General features: G+C 40.0%; 2 protein-coding genes across 4 annotated transcripts in view; one reads left to right on the forward strand and one right to left on the reverse strand.

Moving 5' to 3' along the window:
• Positions 1–2,701: 2,701 nt before the first annotated feature.
• LOC122403496 (phospholipid-transporting ATPase ID) overlaps positions 2,702–19,153 on the forward strand; it is a 124,347-nt gene continuing 107,895 nt past the window's right edge. Inside the window, exons 1-2 of the mRNA XM_043407046.1 lie at positions 2,702–2,780; positions 2,852–2,975. The gene's annotated coding sequence lies outside the window, so the exon portion shown is untranslated. The remainder of the gene's footprint in view (positions 2,781–2,851; positions 2,976–19,153) is intronic.
• Positions 3,502–18,669, reverse strand: LOC122403494 (von Willebrand factor A domain-containing protein 8). Of its 3 annotated transcripts, none has more exons than XM_043407036.1 (19): positions 18,398–18,669; positions 18,238–18,318; positions 17,739–18,148; positions 17,493–17,657; positions 10,966–11,124; positions 10,670–10,897; positions 10,390–10,602; positions 9,103–9,263; positions 8,747–9,029; positions 7,862–8,560; positions 7,416–7,796; positions 7,058–7,209; positions 6,475–6,904; positions 5,650–6,404; positions 5,251–5,561; positions 4,935–5,186; positions 4,075–4,469; positions 3,764–4,002; positions 3,502–3,685 (listed from the first exon to the last, which is right to left on the reverse strand). In XM_043407036.1, the coding sequence occupies exons 1-19, from the start codon at positions 18,504–18,506 to the stop codon at positions 3,568–3,570; spliced, it is 5,541 nt and encodes a 1,846-aa protein (XP_043262971.1). In that variant the 5' UTR covers positions 18,507–18,669; the 3' UTR covers positions 3,502–3,567. The 3 variants fall into 3 exon arrangements, with proteins under 3 accessions (XP_043262971.1, XP_043262970.1, XP_043262972.1); XM_043407035.1 differs by having other exon boundaries at positions 10,390–10,605; XM_043407037.1 differs by lacking the exons at positions 8,747–9,029; positions 9,103–9,263; positions 10,390–10,602; ... (4 more) ...; positions 18,238–18,318; positions 18,398–18,669 and having other exon boundaries at positions 7,862–8,674.

A 19,153-nucleotide genomic window follows, 5' to 3' on the forward strand; every position in this document is an offset into this window, starting at 1 on the left:
CGACACCGTGAAAGCTATAATATTTATTGTCCTCGGCACGGGGACGGTGTGAAAGATGTGTGTAATTATAAAATCATGCATGAGAGGCTAGAGCGCCGACGGAATTTAACTTTTCTTTTCTGGCTTCAAAACTTCGTAAATAGTCACGCGCTGTAAATTGGCGCGAGTCGTCTACTGCTAAAGATCTCGCTTTCAAAAAATCTCGCGGAATCATTAAGAGGTACATAGAAACCTATTTACTCCGTCGTATGTAAACTTTGTTAAACTGTCCCAGGTAATCGTGAAATTAATTTCGGTAACGCATGACACGTAACACGGAAATTGCACGGCGAACGCTAAAAAATGTTACTTGACAGTAAATTACACGTTCGGCGTTTAATCATAATAGCGAAGGTAATGTAAATGCTTTAATGCACTTCAATTTCTCGTTACGCGAAAAATACTCATTTGCTAATCGATTTTCCCCTGCAAAAGTTGCGAACGCGTAAGATGAAACTAAATATCGACCCGAAAATTACACGGTTAACGTGTAATTTTCAATTTCGCTGCATAAAAGTAAATCATAGCACATATATCATTAAATTGTTAATCATTTTAATGAGTTTTATATAAAATTGAAGTACGGATTTAAATACAGTGCAGAGGAATACTTCCCTCTGTAAAATTAAATATCTACATGGATAATTTATTGACTTAATCTCTGTTACAAATTTGAACTTCCAAATCTTATAAATATTCATTATAAACTTGTGCATTATACATTCATATCGTTGATATAATTACGTCGATTCGACAAATAGTATAGCAATTCATATTATTCATTACAGGCGATACGAGCCCTTTAAATACATTATAATGCAATCGTAATGAACAAATAAACAAATTATAAAGAAATAAAACGAAACAGAATGTCGATGACCTCGAAATCTTGTACAATATAATTTGAAAAGAATGTTTGCCCGACAAGGATAAAAGAAAACACCGAATAAAAAATAAAAGACATACAATTATACATTCGTTACTCCTCAAATAAAAATAAAAATTTTAATTATAGAATAAAATGTTTCCCAACAAACAAATAGGAACTTAACTGTTCGATTGAATAAATGGCCAGGAGCAAGCTATATGTACGTTGCTTATATTGATTGTCTATTATTCCAATACAATTTTGCTGAATTCTGCTGTTTGCAAACCGAAACATTTAAAGGATCACTTATTCAAATGTCGTTGTCGTTCAACAAAATCCAATATTTTAAATATTCAATAAAAATATTAAGTAAATCGTACTTAACCTATAATGTTTAAACCAGGGTGATTACTCGCTATAAAATGGATAAAAACGTTTATACAATAAAGATTAAAATAGTCGATTGAAATTTTAAAAACTTATTTTAGAGTACCATATTTGGTATTCCGGTAAAATGAGTAGAATTAAAATTGTCGAATAATTTAAACGAATCGTTCCATCAAATATTATTTCTTTATTCAGTACTCCACTTCTACTTCTTCCACCCTTAACAGATACATCCTATTCTATTGCTCGGGATCCTCTAATTGTTTCAAACATACTTTATTGTTATCGCATAACTCTGTGTTCGCGTCGCTCGCTCGAGGCTCGAATAGCACGTTACATGCTTGAATATTGAGCAAACTTTATTACGGTTAAACACACAAAGTATACCCCGTGCAGTTGTAGATTTAGAGCGAACATATACGTTTCCGTAGCGAAGGAAAATTTCTTAGAACGTGCCATTAACTCTTGCCTCTACATTCGTAGTGTGCAAAGGAAACACGGGAACAAAGCTGCGTACATTCTTTTGCTAAGCTACCTGTAGAATACGAGCCCACAATACGAACGAACCTCGCTAGTTACTCTATTTCTACTTCCCCCAGCAACTCGTCAGTCAATAAACCCGGTACTCATCTCGCGAAAGTGTTTCGACACCTCGAACCCTCACGTTGCACAACACGCAACGCACATAATCTCATCATTCACCGTGCCATCGTTAAGTGGACGCATTAACCTCGTAGGAAAAGGGCGCCAGGTTAAACCGTGATTGTACCTGACCGTTCTCCGCTCACGGCCTCGTAAATACGATCAACACGTCGTTTCTTTGACCTTCGTGCCTTCCACCCCTTTAAATCGCAATGGATCGCAACGTGTGCATACGCTGTCGCTCGGAACAGCGAAGAGAGACGGCGAAGAAAAGAGCAGCGCCGAACGGTAGAAAGAACCATGCTTTATTTACCTACGGAGCCTGCGTCCGGCCGACGTACGCGACAGTGCGTGCGGACAGGGCTGCGATTCGGGTGGACAGTCGCAGTTGCCAACGGCGGGTCGAGCACGACGAACCCTAATCAGCACCGGATGCACCGGACACGGCTGCACTTGACAACCGCACACGATCGTTTGCGGCCCGCCGCGAGATTTCCGACCACCGCCGCGTTTCGCGCGTTGGTCCACGTGCAGCTGACACGGCTGCACGGGGCAGCCACATCGAGCTGCTGCACCGCGACGACCGGCACTTTGTACACGTCTCCACACCCGCTCCATTCAACGACCGGCGTGCGACTGGCAAACGCACGCCCCACACCACTCGAACGCTCGCGATTCACTTCGGCGATCCTCGGCCGACTTCGGTCCGTCCCGTCACCCCAAGCTTCTCGGCAACGGTCACGGATCGCCGAGTCCACGAGATGCGCGAATTATAACCTCTTCCGCCGCGATTTAGTGATTACCATTAATATTCGGGCATCGTGGTACTCCGTATCAGACCTGGGTAACTATTGTTTCCAACGAAAACTAATAAACAGCTGCATGGAATAACGTTTCGCGTCTTTTACCTTCTAGCGACGTTACTTGGAAATATCAAAATATCGATTTGCTCGATAGTAGCTGAATTGCCCGTACCTCGTGTGGATCTATAATTCGTAACTAGTTGTAGAAAAGGGCTGCTAAGCAGATACTTCTTTTGGTATGTTTGTTACAGATTATTGAACAATTTAAGTGGACTAGGCCGCGTGTGAAACGTACAGAATATTATAACGTTCGAATATTAATTAAAATCGTCTCGGGTATATATCTGAAGTCTTTCATGAAACGCGTGGAAAGATATCGGGGTACTTCCATACGTGTATCTTTCGTTCGCGGTAATTATATTAGCCACTTATTTTTGTATTCGTCGTGGTTGTTGGATTATAGATTTCGCGAAAGAATGATAAGGTGCTTTTAGATCGTTTCGTGTGGTTTCGATTATTTTCGGTATATTTAACTTGCAGATATATTTGAATATTTAAAGCGTAGACCAATTATCGTGAAGACATATTAACTGTGACCCATACTAATGTATGTAGTTTATGCAATATCAACCTTCAAACAAATTATGTTATTTTGAAATTATTTGTATAATATCAATAATAACGCAATATACGTATATCGATAAAATGGAAAAGATGTTTCTATTTACACAATGTACAAGCATACATTCATAGGTTGTAGGTACAAAGTAAACATACATTATAATACATGATTTCCTTGTTTTTTTTAAATTTTATTAGTGTATAATATTAATTAGGTCGCGTAGTACTTAGCAAAGAAGCAGCAAATATTTGTTGTAAGATTCGTGGTATATCCTTCAGATCCATGCAAACAAATGCTCTGCCTGAAGGCATCTTTTTAATTAACCTACAAATTCAACATACATATTCATAATTCGTCCTGAAAAGAACATGTATCTTACCAATTTTGATAGCTTGTGCCTACCTAGCTGCTTGATCGCCCAATGATCCAATAAATATGGCGAAAGCGTTTACATCCGGATTCGACATGAGGATTTTTGAAAATTGTTCAGGACGAATACCATAACGTTCCAAATTCGCATCCGACAGTACTACCACGATTGACTCGTCAGTATCCTCTTTAGAAAGACTCGCGATTGCATGTTGAGTTGCCTCCAAGGTATTATCGCCAGACATGCAAAATTGCGAGTGCGCATGCATCGTCTGAAAGAAATTGCTTCGTTCAGTACGCTAAATCTCGACGTTTAATCAAAGCAATTTCTTAACTCTCATTACCTTTATTACTTCCAATCTACGCCTATTATCCGTCGGCGGTTGAGTATGGTTGACGAATCCAATACGATAGTCATCGCCGGAATGACCAACGATATCATACTGAAACTTTCCTTCGTACCCGCTAAACGCCTCCATTACCATGACACACGCCTCCATCTCGCGGTCGAGACGTCCATCATACCCATTAAACCTATACATGCTGCCAGATACATCCGCTACCAATTTCAAACGTTTTGGTTTCGATGGCGGTGTACCAAACTCGGGTTCCTTTTCTGCTCTTCTCCGGTAAATCGTCCTTTCCCCCGTTAGTCCCTCGATTAATTTAGTATCGTCCAACTCACCAGAAGTTTGGTGCCTGTGCCATTCGCGCTCCTTACTTTTGGCCTGTAAACTACCTTTGAAAGAGATAACATTCGTTTGCAAATGAATAGTATAGAGAATACCCGTTCAAGCATATCTGCGAATCGGTGAAACCAGAAAAAAAAAATAGGTACAGTGATGCCTTGAACATTGGTCGACGTTCGTGGCCGTGGCCAAAGTTAAAGGTAGAGAGATCTTCTTTCAGAGAATGCGAGTAAAATAGAGACGCATAACACAGTGCGTCGATAGCTCACAGGGACAACGAGAAGCCAGTTCCAAGAACTGGTAAGGATAGCGACCGGGCAATTTCTAAGGCATTACCCTACACAACATTTCCTTCTACCGTGTTGGAAACAATATTATAAGCGAACATTTTCTTCTAAAATCAATCCAGTAACCTGTACCTGCGTTCTAGTAATGATTTTGTTTTAAATGAGCAGGTGTTGGGTGATTAAATAATTGGTTTTAAAAACTATCCATGAGAAATAAATAACATTCACCTATTATATTCCTCAATGCTTGAACCTGCCTTTGAACAGGACTACTGAATTGAGAATAAAGTTTATGGTCGTATTCGCTCATCTTAATATCCTTCAAGCGTTGCTGGAATGCTTTAAGGCCCATTTCCCTCGCCGCTTTTTTTACGTGTTCCGGTACAGCATTCTTTTCTTCGTCGCTAAGCTGATGCACCGTATGGCCAGCATCCAAACGATAAGGACCACCCTTTCCGCCAAGACCCGCTGTATCTCTTCCTGAAATTTTCATTGAACACATAAATTCGGCGAAAGTTCGTAATAGGAGCACTGTCTAGTATACCTCCAGTCCCTCCGGCCCATGTGTTCCCCCCGACATGCGGATCGTTCTTTTCGTCTATCTTTCCATGCTTCGGACTACTAACGTCCAAACCGGAATATCTCTCTTTCGTAATCTGCAGCTTTTCGTTGTCGCCGCCCATCATTCTTCTCCAAGCTCCTAACGATTTTTCAATATTTGCTAAGGATGTTTCCCAATATCTAACACATCCAGATACGTCTACTGTTACCAAATTCTGATTCGATGTCGGCGCAGCATACGTAGGATAACCGTTTGAATATAACCATTGAATCATCGGTGATACATTTGCCGGTCTAAAAGTTCCCCGAATATATCAACGATTATCCTTCACCGTCAGAACCTAACCCAGAAAAATGTTCAAGAATCCATATAAATACTCACTCCGGTATAGGTATATAACGCAACTTATTGTTCACGGTGTCAACAATTTCTAAGTAACTAGCGATTCCCAAATGTTTTGCGTTCGTAGGGAAAAGGTCGTCGGGCACTTCTTGGGGCACAACTGTTTTAACAATTTGTCCACTTTCCATGATGATAGGCGGTGTAAAGCTCCTGCTTCGCTGTTTCCTTGGCCAAAAATGAACTTCGTTGGTACTCTCTAAATCAGGAAATCCGACGGCGATACTGGCATAAGTGTTGTCAGTCACTATCAGTCTGTTCGGAGAATCGATCTTTTGTTGCAGAGCTGCGCTAAGCACGTTGGGGGGCAGATTATTCTTACTGCAACTCATAAACGAACCAACTTTTAGGTGGCTCGCGTTAGATTCTTCCAGATCTTGTAAAACGTTTGGGCAGGGCGACGAATCGGCAGATTTCGTAAGAACATATTTGTTTCTTGACGTGTCTTGGATCAACCATTTTTTCTCGGACGAAAGCAAAACTGACTCTACGTCGAACGGTAGAGTGATCGTGTAAGCACTCATGGAATGTAAATCGATTACTTCTATTTTGTTGGAATTAAACGCGTAGAAAACGATTTGATTGTGAGATAGCGTCAACTGGTTGTTCATCTTCCAAAGATACTTTTTATTGCTGAAAGCGTTTGATATTTTATCCGAAGCTTTATCGAACAATGACGATAATTGTATTTGTCGAACAGACCCATTATTTACATCGACCAGGAGCAAAACATGACTCTGAAAATATATATTCTAACGTAATAGAACAGATGAAAGAAACCTAATTTCACATAAAAGAACCACTTACAGTCTCTTCGTGCACCAAAACATGTTGATCGTTATCGGTGGATATTGTATACATGGGTTTATTGCCACTCTCAGGACTGATCAAACCATGTATCACGGTTTCTTGAATTTTATCTGAGTTCTGGCTCGTACTAAAGATCTTTAACGGATGCGTGGCAAGAACATGAATTGTATCATTTGTACCACCAGCTTTCGCGTCTTCAGCAACTGACAAAGCTGCGATCAGGCTAGTTTCATCAATTGGTATAGTCCAATAATATTGCAATTCGGTGAACATGGCTGATCTAGCTTCGATACGATCTAAAGACAACACATTTTGTACCAAACTCATAGGCGACGTTAATTTAATATATCTTTCTTGGACAGGCAATGCTTTTCGCTCGTTCGAAATATTCCAAGTAGCGGAAATCCTGTTTGCCGGTAAAGATATTCTGCAAAGAGAAACCAAAAGACGGCTTATTTTCTTTTTGCTATCGTCAATTGAAAATAAAAATAAAAACACCCATTCGAATTAACTATTATATTTATTTGTACAAAGTGGACATTCTTTTAACAAAAGTCTCTTTACAAATAAATATCCTTACTCTTTCGCTAACGCGACATTAGTGGGACTTGTTCCAATGGGAATCCCATGCTTGTGAAGAACGGACACTAAGGTTTCGAATACCTCTTGACTATACCGATCGAAATCGAATACATTTCGTACTACGTTAGCCAATGATTCCTGAGGAAATTTCTGGAAACAGAGAAAAGTACGAGATGAGAAATTGGCTAGCGAGTCTGATTTATGGTATAAACTACTTTCTATAGAGCCACTTTCCTGGTGTGTATAACAAATTTATCAGAGAGAAAAGCAAACGCACCAACGTCAACAATTCACAGACATTTGAGGTAACAAGGATTGCGTCGAGGCTTAGAGTTTTGAGCTGTTCCTAAACTCACCTCTAAGTGTTTCACAATGTTAACGACTTCCCGAGTCGAATATGGATACGAGACCAAGCCTTGGTCGGCCATGTTTCTCAGATCGCCGAAAGCTTTCACCAGCTTGAATATTACGTTCTCGTCCACGTTCGGACCGTACTCCTTCAAAAGTTGAATCTCGTTTTCGACGCTCGGATTGTCGACAGCATGGGTGCTGAACAGATCGCCCAGAGCACCGAAAAAATCGTTCCCCAGGAACGGAAAGCCCGGTCTGTTCGCCAATACTATTATCCTGAAGTCCGGATGTAGCGGTATGGTGTTTGAATTCCGCGCGACAGAACTCGCGGAGGGTACGATGCGTCTGCCATCCGACAGTATCATTTCTCCGGATTCGACCAGAGTCTGATGGCGAAAAAGTTCCAAGTTTACACAAAGTACAAACAGCGTTTCGAACAGAGCGTACGTACTTTTAAAATGCAAGTAACGTGGGTGGGAGCCTTGTCCGCTTCGTCGACGACAAGCACGTGGCCTAATTTAACGGCTTGCACGAGCGGCGAGTCTTCGTAGACCACTTTCCCGTCCCTAACCATGGGCTGGAGCGTCAAAGTTTGAACGGTCGTGTCCCTGTGAAGTTGTATGTACTCGCGTGGCCTATTTAAAACCTGCAACAGCCTGTCGACAATTTTGTTCTTCCCGACGCCCTGGTTCCCCACCAGCAACAGATTCTGCCCCAATATGAAGTCCTGCAGCAATTTCTCTAACAGAGACACGTGCTGGGGCACGTCGTAAAACAAAATGTCAGGCACTTTCGTTAGAGCCGTGGTGCTGTATCGATCGACGACCGTGTTTCCAATTTGTACGGTGTTGCCCGTGATTCGACACTTAATGTCCTTGTCCACCGCGACTTTCGTCGGAACGATACCCACTCGTTTGCAACAATCTTCCAGGGTTTGCTTCGCCAACGTTGGCAAAAAACGGGCCAAACAGGCGCGACGCACCGCGTCGTATGCATCGTCGGTTCGAAATTTGTGCATTCTCTCCGCTATCCTCAGAAGCTGTCTCGTGCTGAGAGATCCGGCCAGAGACTGCAAAGTCGGATCGCTGGAGGATCGTAATACGTGTGCCAGTTCTAAAATGCTCGACAACGCTTTGCAAGGCTCCCCATACTAAAACATAGAACGCGTTTAGCATGCAAGAGGAACGCTCCTTTTACCTTTCTTTGGGGCGTACACGCCAAGGAAGGTCAAAGTATGCTGTAATCTGTTTGTAAAATCCTAAATTAGCTTATCTTTGACTCTTCTGGGTGTATACGACTCTCCCTATCATTAATACTTAAATATAAAAATAATCGCCTTCGATTGAATGACGTGAAGCTCTTCAGATTTGTCGAGTGGTCTCATTTTGTGGAAAAGAAATAAGCTGAGTAGCTCCGAATTTAACCACTGGCCCGAGGAATTATTAATTATCGGCGATTCCGCTAAAGCTACGATTCTAAATGCAGGATCGATACGCAACACTCCCGAATCCCGCATATCTGCGTCCGACTTATCGTGCTCCCTCTTTATCTCGTCGTAACGATCGGACCTGATCAACCTTTTCCCGTCGTGCAATTGCAACTCTCGATCGTGAACCAATCTACGAAATGTATCGGGAGTTATCATTGGAATTCCTTTTAAAAAGTTTCGTCGAATCTACAGGAAACATGTACCTGTGCAATATAGCTAAAGTGCTAGGGTGGATCCTATTAATTCCGTCCAATATAACCATTTTTCCTTGCAGGGCCGCGTCGACCAGTGGCGAATCTTTCCAAACGGTGTCGCCATTAGACAGAGTAGTTCGTTGTTGTATCAGATCCCTGGAAGTCATATCCTAAGAAGATATTTCAACCGTTTCAGACAAATTGTTATAGACTAGTGCGTTCGGATTCGTCCACTAATTAACTCTCCCTTAAATACTCTTATCTGGAGAACGTTCAGAAAAACTTTTACTGGTATTAAATTTTATTAGAATATTATGAGATTTTTATACAGGGTGTTCGGGGAAATATTTTAATGGGGAATTCTAGAGGCCAAAATAAGACGAAAATCAAAAATACTAATTTGTTGATGAAGGCTTCCTTAAAAAGTTATTAACGTTTAAAGTTCCGCGCGTACTGAATTTTTTTCTCGAAAAGGCGCAAGATTTCGCGTGTATGTCTATTCACCAAAAATGATTGTAATTGGCCCCCGCAACCGAAAATAATTTTTCCAAAACGATTTGAAATCTTTTTTTTCCGTCAAAAAATTTCACATCTCGAATTTTTTTCTAGAAAGTGTGTAGGATTTCGGGGTTATGTCTATTCACAAAAAATGATTGTAATTGACCCCCGCAACCGAAAATAATTTTTCCAAAACGATTTGAAATCTTTTTTTTCCGTCAAAAAATTTCACATCTTCTCGAATTTTTTTCTAGAAAGTGGGTAGGATTTCGGGGTTATGTCTATTCACAAAAAATGATTGTAATTGACCCCCGCAACCGAAAATAATTTTCCCAAAACGATTTGAAATCTTTTTTTTCTGTCAAAAAATTTCACATCTTCTCGAATTTTTTTCTAGAAAGTGGGTAGGATTTCGGGGTTATGTCTATTCACCGAAATTGATTGTAATTAACCCTCGCAACCGAAAATAATTTTTCCTGAATGATCTGAAATTTTTGAATTTAATTGTTAATAACTTTTTAACGAAGCCTCCATCAACAAATTGGTATTCTTGATTTTCGTCTTATTTTGGCCTCTAGAAGCGCCCATTAAAATTTTTCCCATGGATGGCCGAACACCCTGTATGTAATAAAGTGCACTATAATAATGTATACCCTTCTTATATTAAAAAGATATTATATTCAGTGATAATTGACTTGATTTCTCGAACTTTGAATATTCCCAGATTTTGATTAATCTGAAATTACTCGATGAAAATAGCTCGATCGATGAATTAAATACAAATACAGTAACACTTGCCTGATAGAGTACTATAGGTTCTACTTGGTACCCCATTAAATCGGCTAACGTCTGCACAGTGGTAGACTTCCCACAACCTTTTGGTCCAATCAGACAGAAGTCTGACACCAAGTGTGTCTCCAACATGCTCGTCAACAGATTATTCTGATAATTAGTCTGTACGTATTTGTTTTGTTTTGTATTATCGTTTATATCGCTGGTGCCGCAAAGAACCTGCTGATAGAATATACGTTTAAATACGACGACGCTGGAACCTTTCTCTTCGACTACCATCGCTTACATTCAACGTTGTTTTAACGTTGCCGTATTGTATCGTGACGCTCAGCGAGTCGTCAGTTTTTCCATTTACGTTTAGACGTCGTGTAACGTTATCATGTTTGTACGAATCCAGGATATTAAAGGTTTTAAGTATATCTTCGACCGCGGTTTGACCCTCTTTCCCCAGAAACAATTTATACGGATAGAATCTGTAAAATATATCCGATACCGGCAGGTGTGGACACTTATCCTGCGGTAGTGCGCGAAATTAAAAAATTCGTCCTGCGGATCGTAGTTCGAGGACGAGATAACAATTACCATTATAATAGCAGCTGACGTTAAATTGTCTAAAGGAAAATCTGGAAGACCTAGGGATATGGCCTCTTGCGTGATCAAAGCGTGCGCGCAAGATAATAGTTGCGACAATTTCCCGGCGTCAACGTTCGGAACTAAGTTCCTCAAAGTTTCCAATTGTTCCTAAAATCATAAAAAATTCGAAAGAGTAGACTTCCCCGCAAAAACGACGTGACTTGCAAATAACACGACGAGCGCCTTTAATACACTTAAAATTTTCCAACGATGCAATATTTTTAATGCTACAATTTATAAAACTAATTGAAATTTTGATTTCAAAATTATTTCTTTTATTATTAAATAATTTTTTTTTTGTAATAGTATAAGTCTATTAAGGGGCCCTTCTACCTTCTGGGATTTAAAAAATCGAATTGTTTTTTTTGATGAACTAGGATAATTGCGATGTATGCAATACTTTTTCTTTCATTAATAAAGAAGCAACTTTTTGCCATTTCATATAATAATATAAAGCCATTTTTTGTTTCTTTTGAAAAGATCCTAGTTCATGCTTTAACCACACTCATCTATATTAAGAATATCGTTGGTTTTTGGATTTCGAATAACATACGCAGTCGGGCACCGTTCGTAAAAACTGTTGTTTGTTGATCAACAAAAACAGCGTAATCAATAGATATTATGCGTTGCAAAAATTCGTAAATATAGCTAAATATATAATAAATGTATCTACAAAACAGGGAATTAATCGCTTTTTAATAGACCGCAAAAAAAAATCACAAAGAAACATGTATTTTTCGTGCCTATAAGGTAGAATGGATCCTTAACCAAAAATATGGAGTTTCAGTGTCAAGGAGACAAAGTTTCATGCATTAAAAATCCTGTGCTTTCGATCAACGTTCGTATAAATGCGTCGTAGTGCTGAAATTCAATTTACAAGCTAGTATTTTATTTTCTGGTATTTTGTCGTGCTGATTCTCAAGTGACGGTCGAACGCTTCCCTTAATTTTCGAAAAGAAGTCAACAATTTGCAACGTCCACTCCCCTTACAACGAGTGAAGTTGTAATTGCATTTCTTCCGTGAAGTATCCGCATTGTTTCAGTTCGCCCGGAAACCGCATATCCCGCATAATCATGAACAACCGCGCGTTACGGAATGTTACACCACGATTTGTTTGAAACAGTCCACCCGAGTGATTAGCGCCAAGAGGGCTTTCCACCGTGCGCCAAGCACGGGAATAACTGCCACTCGGCACGGAATCCTCGCGATAGCTTACAGATTTCCATCGAAAAGTTTCAATTGAGCTACATTCTCGAACCTATCGACGCGGTAATCGCAGTTTCGGTGAAAATACGATTCGTTCTCAGCGATCCCGTAAAACGCTTCCGTAAAAATAGAGAAATTTCAAAGAAACCTATCCGAGTTCGATCAGTTCCCATTGTTCCTTAACATTTGTTGCATTGCTATCCGTTTCACGTAAATGGAAGCTTGTCGACGTACAATGTTTAAATATTAAAGTGAACGTAATTCTCAAGTGAGACGAAATCGATGCGATATTGACACACTTTGCGGGTCGTGGCACTATTATTCGGTATTATTATACCTTCCCTGCACATAATGTGTTAAGAAAACGTTTACAGAACTCGATCCTGTACTTCGACGTCGCGTTTAATGTCAATTGTAATTACTTCAAAGAAACTACCGCAACGTTGATTAACTGAAAACTTTCCCGTAGAATATCGTAGCTTTAAGATAAGATCGACACTCTGTTCCTTGCACGTAGCGATAAATATCACCGAGTGACAAACTTTTCTAAACTTCTTTAAATACGTCGCTGAACAATTACGGCAGTAATGCTTTGTGTCGAGGTACTGGCACGCGATCAAAAAATTCCTACAAATCATCCAAGTTCAATGTACTTGAGACCGCGAATCGGTCAATTACGAATTGAACGATGACTTAGATCGAAATTGGGATTTTGCATTCCATCGCGTAAACTCCATCGTGAACTATTTACCTCTGTAAAAAGCAACTTGTACCGATTACGGTATAAACCAACCGTGCAATAAATATTTTGCCAAATGAATTGCTACGGGGGCTCCTAAATGTAAAACGAGTTTGCCCTGTAAAGTGCAAAGCGTGACACGGAATTCAACAAAATAACATTGGGCTACGTTCCGTCACGGGAAACCGTTCTAAAACAGTTTAAATGCCTCGTGTCTTCTAATTACGTTTGACTTTTTAAGTGCCTCTTCTAACTGTTATTACCGTTTCGAATTTACAAATATTGCCGGCACCGAACGTGTAAACTCTTCCGTCGCGACGTCTCGCGCCGGCACCGGTCTCCTTTATTTCTTCACGCGGCGAATAATAGATATCGAATTCACTCTCGATATAATGGGATTTATTACGGGATATTGAACGCTGACGAAGGGTAACGTGCACAAATGAAGCCCGATTGTAGCTCCGACGGAAGAGTCACTGTGAAAATAGAGAAACGAGAAAATTAAATGGAATCCACGCGCGTGTCGAATTGATATTTGAAAATAATAAACGTAAGATAACCGTGCCTATTATAACACAGTGATTGACACTTTCAATTTATTTCATTAATATGAATATTAACAGTTTAGTAAAACAACGAATTTTCTTATACTGTAGAAGAGACATCATATTCAAAATTGTATATTATCATTTAAAGCAAGGATTGTTAAAAGGTGTGCCTTAATATAAAAATCTCAGAAAGATTCGTAATTTGAGAAATCACGATTCTTCGCGTCAGATACCGCCTTTGAAATTAAAATTAGGATTACCTTTGTGTAATGTCTCACCGTTAAAAGATGTCTACAGAAACGGCTCCATTCAAGAAGCATTAAAACGACTTATGATATTTTCACGACGAAATCGTCTCATGACAGAAAGTACTTTTCGTTTATGGGGCACGCTACGCGTAAAAAAGTTTTATACAAGTTTACAGCTACGGCGTTACATGCAAACGGATATAATTGCTCGTGTATTCTCGCTTAATCGTCGATCAACGATTCCTGCGACGACGCGTTCTTCCCGTAAACGAGATTTGGCATCACTATGTGCAGCTGAAGGCGTCCAGGCGGCGACCACACCGCCGATACTTTCTCTTCCGCCGCAACTTTGTTCCCAGACTCGTCCTCCTTCGATCTGAAACGCGCCTTCGCGCGATCCGACGAGCAAAATGCAAGATTCGCGGTCGTTTCCTCGTTCTCCCGCCTTATCTTGGGCAATCTCTTCTGCGACGCCTTGCTCTCCTCTCTGTCGACGTGCTCCTGATTACGCGACCTGTGCAATTTACAATTCTGTATCGTCGCCCGTTCGAATCGCGAGACCCTCCTTTTAACGGTACTCCATTTTCGCTCCTCGTCCCGCGGCGAATCTTCCACGGAATCGTCCTCCGGATCGTAGCTCTGCGATCGTCCAGACAAATCCAGCCACTGGAGTACCCTCTCGAACAACGGATTCCAGAAAGCGTCGAGCGTTTCCTGTGCCTCCTTGCGCTCCATTATCCGTGGCTTGGGATCGTTCCCCGACTCCACCGATCCTCCGCAAGTTTCATCCCTGAAAATCGGTTTGTCGATAAGAATGTCCACGTCTCGTTTCGCCGTTCGACGACCACCACGATCCTTTCCAACGTTCCCGTTGTCGTCGGACGAGGACTCCCCGTCCGTGGCGAAGCTAGCGGTCGTCATTCGAGGATAAGGTGGCGCGGACAGTTCGCGATACATACGCGAGGACGTCTTGTTCTGCGAACGATCGTTGCCGACGACCACGCGCAGATTCGCGAAACGGCCGTTCAAACGATCCAGCCTCGACTCGGGCCGACGATAACTCGTCCCGTAATTTTTACTCCTCGAGGAACGCGACCGTCTTCGTGGCTCGGTGTCGACGAGAGGATCGTCCGGTGACAAAATCGCGTGCCGTATACCGTCCACCCACACGGTTCGAACTGATATCGGTCTTTCCGACGACGACCATATAGCTGGCATTCTTCGTACCGACGGAAGATCGAAATCAACGCATCGCGAGTTTCGATGTCTCTTAACGGACGTGGAATTATCGCTGAGCGAATTGATGTCATATTATGCAATGTTTGCTGTTTAAAAAAAGATCCGTTCCGTTTCTCTGCTCTTTGTCATCGTGATCTTTAAACGTGGACGAATATTTTGCGGTCGCCCGTCGATTCTACGGACACGATGTGCGTCGGAGGTTTCAGGCTCGGGCGAATTCCGACGTATCGACTCCCCGGGCTGAACAGGAGGACAAAACACGCGTCCGTTGTTCGGGACACGCGATCCAAACTGCGATGACTGTGACCATAGCGCAGCGACCAACAGTTTATATAGGAAGGAAACCAGCCCCGGAAGGGATGGCTGACTGGAGGGGTTGGTGCGACCTCCGCACCCCCATGTCCGATGGTACGTCGTTGCGTTCCCATAAATCAGGGAAAACTTCAGCGGGTTGCACGTGCCGCTGTCTCCGGCGAGCCGCGTAATTACACAGCATTGTCACGTGAGACTTATATGTATTCGTATCGCTAACGAGGAACGTGCATTTACAGCCAGGCCTGACCTAGAACTTTTTATGCAAAATTTGAACGCGAAGCGTTCTCCGTTCAAAGGACCCCGCTTAGATCTTATGGAAAATGGCCCCCGGTTAAATTAGCTGAACTTTTGATATGATGTAGTTCATTATATCTTGATGAAAAGTTCCAATGAGCCCAAGCTCGGAAATTGAACAGTTTACAAGGTACGGTGGATCAAAAGTCAATAATAGTGCGCCTTATTTTATACTACCACGTTTGAGCATATTTGAGTGTAAGAAGCACTGTTGTACACTGTCCATTTATTTGACCCCTTAAAACTCAATAGTAGTACTGTGGGCCCCTAAAAATTACCCTTTGACCCCCCGACCCTTTGCTGTAAAAAGATGATGACGATGAATTACAGATTGACACTTCGTTGGTAAATAACAGCCTTCAAGTTCTTATTTCTCACATTCCCGAAAATGAACTGGGACTAGAAGATGAAGTAATAAATGGTTACTACTGCACCTGTCAATCTGGTGCCAAAACATTGGGTACATGCGCACATATTGCAAGTGTTTTAAGGTTTCTAGGATTTGCTCGTCATCAAAGACATGCCAAAAATTCGGATGGCAAACTTCTAAATACGACTAGAGATGGCCCTAATAGAGGGCATCAAGACAATATGAATGTTGAAATTCTTATGGCCGAATAGAGAAAACTATAAAAACGACCCTTTTCAGGGCCACATGGTGTGCAAAATCCCGATCGAGCAACCTCGTCGTAGTGCACACTGGGTAATGCTAATGTCGACGGTGCTTCATGTTTGTACATTAAAAAAGAGAACCATTTTTTACCTTCTTGGCGTTTTTTTATTTTGTTAATTAATTCGGTGTTTTAAGGGGCCTTTCTACCTTGTGGGATTAAAAAAATCGATATTTTTTTTTTTGCATTTTCCTTTAGTATGTAGTCTCGAAAATATGTCTACCAAATATTAAATTGAAATTCGGAAACCTAACGAAGTTATAGCCTGCTGAAATGTACCGCGCGTAGGTATAACAACTAGACGTGAAACTTTAAAGTTGTTTTTCTCGAAACTACATCTTTCGGCACTGCGTGCGTGATAACTAAAAAACTATTCAAGATATCAGCATGAAATTTATACAGTATCTTCAGAACTGGTCTCCCTATAGCATGAACTAGGATAATTGCGATATATGCAATACTTTTTCTTTTATTAACAAAAAAGCAACCAAATATATGAAAATATTCAGTATTTTTTCGTAAAATAGCTGCCATTTTGCCATTTTTTGTTTTTTTGAACAGATCCTAGTTCATGCTATAACCACACTCATCTATATTAAGAATATCGTTGGTTTTAGGATTTCGAATAACTTGTTCGCAAGATATCACGTACGCAGTCGGGTGCCGTTCGTAAAAACTGTTGTTTGATGATCAACAAAAACAGCGTAATCAATAGATATTATGCGTTGCAAAAATTCGTAAATATAGCTAAATATATAATAAATGTATCTACAAAATCCGGAATTAATCGCTCTTTAATAATCCGCAAAAAAAAATCACAAAGAAACACGTATTTTTCATGCCTACAAGGTAGAATGGCCCCTTAAGTTCGTCTATACCCTGTAAAGCAAATCTTTGGGAAAGCTGGGAGCATTGATTCAACACATAAAAATAATTAGAAATTCACAGTTTAACTTATTTTCTTATTTAAAGACATCGTTAGTATTAGATTGTCTCGTAAATCCTTTTAAAGTGTTTTGTTCGATTTCTATACATTTTAATGTATGAAAAATCAGTGAAAGCATTCGTGGCATTTGATACTTCATTGCTTTAAAAGAAGCAACTGTGTTAAAATGGCTGCTGGCGAGGGATAATCTTAGGACAATTAAGCCATCCACAATTTGTTCAGAAGTTTTAAAGCCAGAGTTGTAAACAATTATGTTTCAATATACTCACTTCGTAACTCGGTGGTGGAATATGTCTGGCTTGAAACCTAGATCTGAGAGGAGGATCGAGCGGATGTCCAGGATATCGCGGTGATGGTAGACCTAGCGCGATAACTCTGAAGTCCTCGCTAACTCGAACGAGCCGCCAAGCATTTAATTCTTCTTGACTATGCGCCTGAAACGATTGATGAATTGATGAATTTAAAATAAATTTATGAAATTGGTAGTGTCAAACAATAAAACAGTATCGAGCTACCTCGAGTAACTTATCATAACGTGCCGCGGGGATAAGAAATCTACCATCTTCCAAGTGCATCTCCCGATTCTCTAATAAATTATTTAATACAGGAAGCACGTTTCGTTCAGCTTTCTCAACACCCTCGATAATGAGAACTCTTCCATTTGTTGCGGCTCTCACTGCACTTTGATCGTGATAATAAGCAGTACCTCTTTTAATTTCCCTCCTCTGTTTCAAATCTGCTTCGGTTGTGTCCCTCGAAAGTGCAATAAATTCTAATTCGCGTCCCGTAAGTTCAAGAAATGATAGAGCTAATTCTCTTCTTTTAATTCCTGGACCGCCCATTAAAAAAATATCTTGAGATAAAACATCCTTTTGGAGCATCCATCTTAAGTGCCTCAATGCCTCTTGAGTAGATGCCTTTATTACTATTCCAACACACAATCAACTGTTTGTTATTGATTTTTATAAAACTAAGAGAATTTAAATTATACAGTAACCATCTTATTTAACTTACAATATTTTCGTGGTACGTATTCAGAATTCTGTGCTGACTTCACTGGTTTTGAAACATCTCCTATAGTGACAACTACATTATCTGCAATAAAAATATGTTAATTAAGTGTCGACAATGTCTCAGTGTTATCAAACACTAATTTAATTATCATCTAACTTACCTGATTTGCAGCGTACAAACTGTGAAAGGTTAGGGTACATAGTTTTTGATATTTCCAAAACTCTTGACACAGTTGACATGCGACGAAGGTTGCAAGAAACGAATGACATTGTTTAACTTAACTTTTACTTCAAAATATAAACAATATCTTCAATGTTCTATAAAAGTGAAGTTTTATAGAAGAAAATATATATTTATATCTAATCTTAAGTGTTTATCACAATAGGGATTACTATTATAATTTATTTTATCGCGTGTTGATTTGTAAATAAATATTTTAATTTGAGTTTCATAGCGTTATGCCATTAATATTGTTCCGCAAACAAAGCATATTTAAAGAAAATAAGAAATAACTTGAACGTCCCGATGCAATACTAATTTAAGGTTAAATACATATTTTCTATTACGTCATTTAAATTAATTATGCTGTGTGAATGAGAAAAGTTAAAAATATTGGGGAAAATGATTATACTTTAATAATAATCAGAAACCTTGCTTTATCTAAACTTAATAACACATATTATAATTAACACGTGTTTATTGTTAAATTTCTAAAAACGAAATTCTAAATTAATCTTAATTCAAAAGTTACTAATCAAATATATTACACCAGTAAATGTTAACAGTATTCGTAAATATTTTCATAATATACATTACATCATTCATACTATTACAAACAATTCAAAGGTCATTTGAAGATAATGACTAGATGTTTCTGCTAATGTTCAATACGTGAGAAATCAATAAGCATTTATGG

Source organism: Colletes gigas, unplaced genomic scaffold (assembly GCF_013123115.1).
Source record: "Colletes gigas isolate AHSC1104 unplaced genomic scaffold, ASM1312311v1 Colletes_gigas_Sc00055, whole genome shotgun sequence".
Classification (NCBI taxonomy): Eukaryota; Metazoa; Arthropoda; class Insecta; order Hymenoptera; family Colletidae; genus Colletes; species Colletes gigas.